The sequence below is a fragment of the Capra hircus genome, unplaced genomic scaffold, assembly GCF_001704415.2.
Source record: "Capra hircus breed San Clemente unplaced genomic scaffold, ASM170441v1, whole genome shotgun sequence".
Taxonomy (NCBI): domain Eukaryota; kingdom Metazoa; phylum Chordata; class Mammalia; order Artiodactyla; family Bovidae; genus Capra; species Capra hircus.
In genome coordinates, this window is record NW_017190120.1 from 4,789 (window position 1) to 11,205 (window position 6,417).

Here is a 6,417-nt window from a genome sequence, read left to right on the forward strand (position 1 = left end):
CGGATCCACGTAGAGGTCGCGGGTCTCCCCGTCGGATGCACGAATAGGATCCACACAGCCTCGATTGTGTTTCCGCTTCGATGGGCCGCCCTCTCCGGAGAGATCGTGTGGGTCAGCAAGCGAGCCAGCACGGAAGGGAACGAAACCGAAACCGCAGCCAAGTCGAGGGAGCGCTGAGCCCGAGGAACTCGCCGATCCCGTGGCGTCATTGGCCACACACAGCCTTTCTCGATGGCAGAGAGAGATGTGGCACGGATCCCCGTGTGGGTCGTTCGTGCCCGAAACCACGCGACGGAGAGTGATCGTGTCTCATTCGAATCCTCTCTAAAAAGATACACCAGGTCCCATGAGGGAATGGTATCTTGGAGGGCAAAAGGGGATGACATGTGACAGGAAAATCAAAGTGGAATCGGCATCGCCAAGAGAGCGCCGCCCCAAAATAGAGAAGGGGAGGGCCGTGGAGGAAGAGGTCTGTGTCTCAGTCTGGAAACTCGGAGCACCTCCTGGGGAACAGAGGCCTCCGGATCATCGAAACAGTGTTCCCGACATTCAAGACCCCTATCACACACACCCTCCCCTTTCCCTACATCACTTGTGACGGTCTGTCTACCCTGGAAGAAGACACGGGTCCTTGTTTGCATGACAGTCCGTCATCATTGCTCTCAGGTCGCTTTACAACCTCACGGAGTTTCAGCTTTCTAAGCCCCCGACTCTTTCCTGGGGAAGGTTCCCCCGGTTTTTATTCAAACCCGTGTCCCTGCATGGCCATATCGAAGACCCCCAAATAAAGCTTTCTTTTTCTTTCTTCCCCCCCCCCCCTCTCTTTTCTTTTCTCTTCTTTTCTTTTTTTGGCGCAGCCGATACTGACTCTTCATGGAAAGACAAGAAAACTAGGTGATTTTCTGTGTTTAATTTCCAGGTGTATTGAAATATCATTTCCTTCGTGAAGGACATATGACATCCTTCGTTCTCATGTGTACAGAATGGGCACAAGAGGCACCTGTATGTTGCCAAAGAAGAATGACCACCCAAGCGGTAGCTCATAGCTTTCTCACAACCCATACAGATCATGACTGGATGTGAAAGAAAGGGAAGTCACTCGGTCGTGTTCGACTCTTTGCGACGCCACGGACTGTAGCCTACCAGGCTCCTCCATCCGTGGACAGTTCCAGGCAAGAATCCTAGAGTGGGTTGCCATTTCCTTCTGCCATTGGACGGGAGGAGAAGGATTCATGTCCACTGTCATGGCAACTTTCTCAGATGATCATGCTGCTGCTGCTGCTGCTGCTGCTGCTGCTGCTGCTGCTGCTGCTGCTGCTGCTGCTGCTGCTGCTGCTGCTGCGTCGCTTCGGTCGTGTCCGAATCTGTGCGACCCCACAGACGGTAGCCCACCGGGCACCCCCGTCCCTGGGATTCTCCAGGCAAGAACACTGCAGTGGGTTGCCATGTCCGCCTCCAAGGCGTGAAAGTGAAACGCGCAAGGGAAGTCGCTCAGTCGTGTCCGACTGTGAGCGACCCCGTGGACTGCGGCCCACCAGGCTCCTCCCGTCCATGGGATTTTCCGGGCAAGAGGACTGCAGTGGGGCGCCATGGCCTTCCCCGGATAGTACCATACAATAATAATAACGCTGTTCATTAGAATCACCGTGCTCTTTGTGACGTATACAGTATAGATGTACCTTATCCGTGAAGTCGTTTTTTTTTTTTTTCTTTCCCCCTTACATCAATGCAATATCTTCCCATTTCTCCCTCCCCCAGCCGTTCTGTGATGACCGTCTTCCTTCTTTCTTTCTTTCTTTCTTTCTTTTTTGGATGGCCATCCATGGCATGTGAGTGGCATGAGAAAGTCTTTCTCTTTCTCTACCTGACTTATTCATTTGGCATCACGCCCTAAGTCACATCCATGCTATCACCAGACAAGAATGCGTTCGTTCCCGTGGCTCCGTGGGACATCTATTTCTACCTATCGATCGATCTCTGTCTGGATCGTGTGTCTTCTTTCCCTCTTCTTCCCTTGATGGACACTCGGGCTGTTTCCCTCTCTTGACCCGTGTGACTGATGCTGCCGTGGACATGGGAGTGCAGATCTCTCTCTGAGATTTCGCTTCCGTGTCTCTTCTCTTTAGATGTCTACCCAGAAGTGAGAGTGTTGGAAAGATCGATCACGTCTCGACCACGACTCTTTTCGAAGTCCTTCTGAGGGGATCCAGGGAAGGATCCATTCTTTTCCCATAGACGCCGTTGGACTCCCAGTGCGACCGCACGCGTCTCAGGGAATACGGCGGCGACCACGACGACAACCCAAACGCTCCCGCGAACGCGATGGTGCCCGAGGGTGTGTCCGCAGGACGACTCCCCGGTGCCAGCTTTCCACGTCCACGAGCCGCCCACCCCCCACCCCCCCCGCGGTCGTCGGCAAGTCGTCCCATCCACACGGAGCCCCGGTTTTCGTGGGCCCGGGTTGCCTGGGTGCCAGTCGATCCCCAGATGAATGGAGCGATGACAGACTCCTTGGGGACCAGAGCAGAGAGACGTGGAATTCTTTCCACGAGACGAGTGCGATGAGAAGAGAACGATGCGAAGTGGTGCCTGGGGAGCCAGGAAGAGTCGCACGGGAAAGAGAACATGTCAGACGAGAGGGGAGAAGGATTCAAAGTGAGTGGAGCGCGGCGGGGGAGACGGGCCCCGAAGATGCGAGCAGATGCCGGGGGCACTGCACGCCTGGACCCGTGAGCCTGCAGGGAGCCGAGAGGGATGGCCGTCCGCTGTCTGCGGGTCCGCGTGGGCCGATCTCCAGAGCCCGGACCGGGAAGGACTTCTTCCCGAGAACAGGCACGCTCACGGTCCCCGCGGGTCACGTCTCCACTGGGCTCTCAGCACTGCAGGGAGAGCTTCCCGCACTTCCGATGGCACGGTGAGCTGCGGTTTCTTGATCTCATCGACCGCGGAGTCGGCGAGCTTCCCGAGGGATGGGACGAGGTATTGGCCGACGGCGTCCCATCCTAGACCCCGTATTGCTTTCAAATCGTGGGACGTCTCTGATCTCTGTGGGGGTGTGCCGTGTCTTCACGGCTGTGCGAGCGGTTCTCTCTCCGCGGAGGAGGGGGCCGCTCTGCGGTTGTGTGTCTGGGCTTCTCGTGGCTGTGGTTCCTCTTGGGGAGCGTGGGCACTGGGGCACGTGGGCTTCAGCGGCTGCTGGGTGTGGGCTCAGCGCTCGCAGTGGCCAGGATCTAGAGCACGGATTCCGTCGGCGAGGCCTATGGGCTTCGTGGCTCTGTAGCACGTGGGATCGTCCCGGGCCGGGGATGAAACCCGTGTTTCCTGCGTGGGCACGGGACGGTTTCCTACGGAGCCGCCGGGGAAGCCCCCGTCCCAAACTCGAGATGGATATCCTGCCGTCCCCCGCTTGGGATGGGAGAGTTTCTGAACGATCAGGCCCGGAAAAGGGATTGCATCGTGAAGGGTTGACCTTCGTTTCTCACAGACCGGCACTCTTGCTGCTTCTTGAAGTGTCCTAGAGAAGAAGACATCGGATTCCACGTGAGATCAGCTCCTTTGACTAGCCACAACAAGGGGGATGGAGAAACACAACAGTTGGTTTCTTTTGGACGATGAGCCCCCCTCTGTGTGTGTGTGTGTGTGTGTGTGTGTGTGTGTGTGTGTGTGTGTGTGTGTGTGTGTGTGTGTGTGTGAGAGAGAGAGAGAGAGAGAGAGAGAGAGAGAGAGAGAGAGAGAGAGAGAGAGAGAGAGAGAGGCCTTCGTGGTTCTAAAGCAAGAAGCACTGAGGAGTGAAGACATTCTTGAACTCACATCGTTTCCTTCCTTTCCGTCGTGATGGTCCAGTGATGTTTGGAGGACGACGTGGACTGTTTCAGGGTAGATGCTTTTAGAAGGCTGTGAAGGGACTTCCCTGCCTGGTGGTCCAGTGGTGAAGGATCCACCTGCCGAGGAGGCAGGGGGACAGGGTGTTTTCCACCGAACCCCTGATCCGGGACGATGCCACAGGGCTCCGGGCAGGTTCGACACAAACCTACAGAACGGACGGTGCCAGGCGTGAAGGCGAGGGCACACGGCCCGGGGACTCTGGACGAGGGTGACTGACGCGGACGGACACTGCCGTCTCCGTCTCCGTGGAGGTGGGTTGTGGCCAGCACGCTCCTCTGGGGCAGGCTGTTCCTAGGACCGTTGGGGAGCGTGCGCGTGCATGGGAGGAGCAGGGGACCTGAGGGGACTCTCTATCCTCTCTGCTCCACGGGATCCCGGAACCCTCATCTGCTCCAAGAGAGGATTCGTCCCGTGGAAAGACAGACCCACACGCGAGTGAACCTCATTTCTGGTTCCCTTGGCTTCTGAAAGCGTGACGCTCCGGTTCGTGCGACTCTCTGGCTTTCTGTTCTTCCCGAGATCCCGGCCTGCTCACTGGAAGGACACGAGGAGCCGGATGAGATCTCCCTCTGCACGGCGGCGGCTCCAGCGTGCGCACGTTTCAGCGGCCACGGCTTGCGGACATCGCACCGAGAGCCGAAGCCCCGCCCGGTGGGACAGACGCCTGTTTCCACGACGGGGGAACCGTGCTCGGTGCGGGAAGCCCCATCCTTGCCCCTGCCTGTTCGATCTGCAGGGCCTCTGCAAAGAACACACGCGCCCGATCTCGTGACCGATCCCCTTTTCGGAGCCAGCCCGGGGCGTCGTCTGTTTCCCGGGCCACAGGCACACACTGGCACTGGGGAGTGGTGTCGTTCCTCCTCCTCGTCCTCCTCCTCCTCCTCCTCCTCGTCCTCCTCCTCCTCGTCCTCCTCCTCCTCCTCTCTGCCCCACCCTTCCCCCCGCATGCAGGCTCCCCCACACCCCCGCCTGGCCCCGGCCCGTCCGGGTCTCCCCCACCCGCAGAAAAGGCCAGGGGACACATGGTCCCAGGACGACGCGGTCGAGAGCCAGTGGCAGTCCGCTGGGATGCGGGAGGAGAGACGCCCGAGCGTACCTAGGCCGACACTGCCACCGTGTGGGTGAGAGGCCGGTGCGAGGAGAGCTCAAGAGTTCAGAGGAGGAGGAAGAGGAGCAGGAGGCAGAGAGGGAGGCGGGGGGTGGAGGGAGGGCCAGGCTGAAGCTGTCTCGGGGGCGATGACGTGGAAGAGAAACGTTCCCCTTCAGAAGGGCGCTCCGAAGAGAGAGCGTTCCGGCGGGACCTTGAGAGCACCTTCAAGCTGGGAGCGGGGTGGGGTGGGGTGGGGTGGGGGTGGGGAGGGAATCATCCAGACGTAGGAAAGACACCAGGCACAGAAGGCGAGACCGCTTCTTGGACCAAAGGGAATCGGATGCTTTTCTGTCCACGTCTGTGCTCCATCCTCAGACTCTCATGGGAATCCAGCCGGCCCGGCCGGCCGGCCGGCCGGCCAGCCACCGTTCGTGTCGCTCCTTTTCTGTTCTCTCCGTGTTTCATGGCGAGTGAGTGAGAGAGTCTTTCGATGGTTCGCTAGGATGTGTGAATGTCGTGGGGACCATGGTACTTGTCAGCCGTGGATGAACAGAACGGCTTCGGCTTTCAGGGTGATCCTGAAACTCCCACGCCAAGGGAGGCCTGTGTGTCCCTGTGTGCTGGAGGACACCGTGCTACCCACATCTTGATCTCGGACTGAACACAACCACCGGTGGGGAGGGTGTTCGTGGTTGGCTTCCTTTCCTTTCCCTATGGCGCTCACCTGACCGTCCTGCCCACTCTTTGGATCCTTGATCTCCCCCTCCGCCTCGAGGCCATCCGGTCCTTTTCTTCTCTCCCTCCTCCCGCCCTCCCCGTCCTCCTACTCACCCTAGTTTCTCCCCCCGCCTCCCCACTCCCCGCCCCTCCACACACACGCAAGTCCCGCTCTTCTCAAATGGACCTCTCACCGACGGCCAAACGTTTCCTTTCGCCTTCTTTCCTTCCTCCCGTCCCTGCTTCCTTCCCCCTCTTTTTTTTTTTTTTTCCCCTCGTGTGTTGTTCCCCCCGTTCCTTTTCAGCTGTCCCGACGGTGTTTCCGAGTGCAGCGCATGACACAGAGATCACCAGGATGCATCTAGTGAGGCGACCGTCCGTCACCGCTCGGGTGTCACGGCAGATGAACGTCTTGGTGTCGTGACGCGCCCGTGACCCCTGGACTCCCCGGGTGGAAGGTCGCCCCGCCTCTGTCTCCCTCGCCCGTGGCGCTCGTTCGCTCGTTCTCTCCCCCACCCCACCCCCGCCACCGTCTCCCCGCTCCCTCTCTGGCCACCCCTCATGTGTTCCGTGGTGGTCTCTTAGGAGCCTGTTTCTCTTTGGTTCCGTTGTGTTCACGGTGTCTCGTTTGGTAGGTACTGCATGGAAACGACGGCTCTGAGGTATTTCATGGAGCATCATCCCCTCGAAAGGTCTCTCCAAGTTCCTGCAGACTGTGAGATTTC

General features: G+C 58.8%; 1 protein-coding gene across 1 annotated transcript; it reads right to left on the reverse strand.

Annotated features, from left to right (window-relative positions):
- Positions 1-1,818: 1,818 nt before the first annotated feature.
- On the reverse strand, positions 1,819-4,235 carry LOC108634807 (the record flags this gene model as incomplete). Its single annotated transcript, XM_018045058.1, has 2 exons — positions 1,819-3,514; positions 3,811-4,235. Coding segments are annotated over 2 exons (732 nt in total), but the record flags the coding sequence as incomplete, so codon positions are not given.
- Between the last annotated feature and the right edge of the window lie 2,182 nt (positions 4,236-6,417).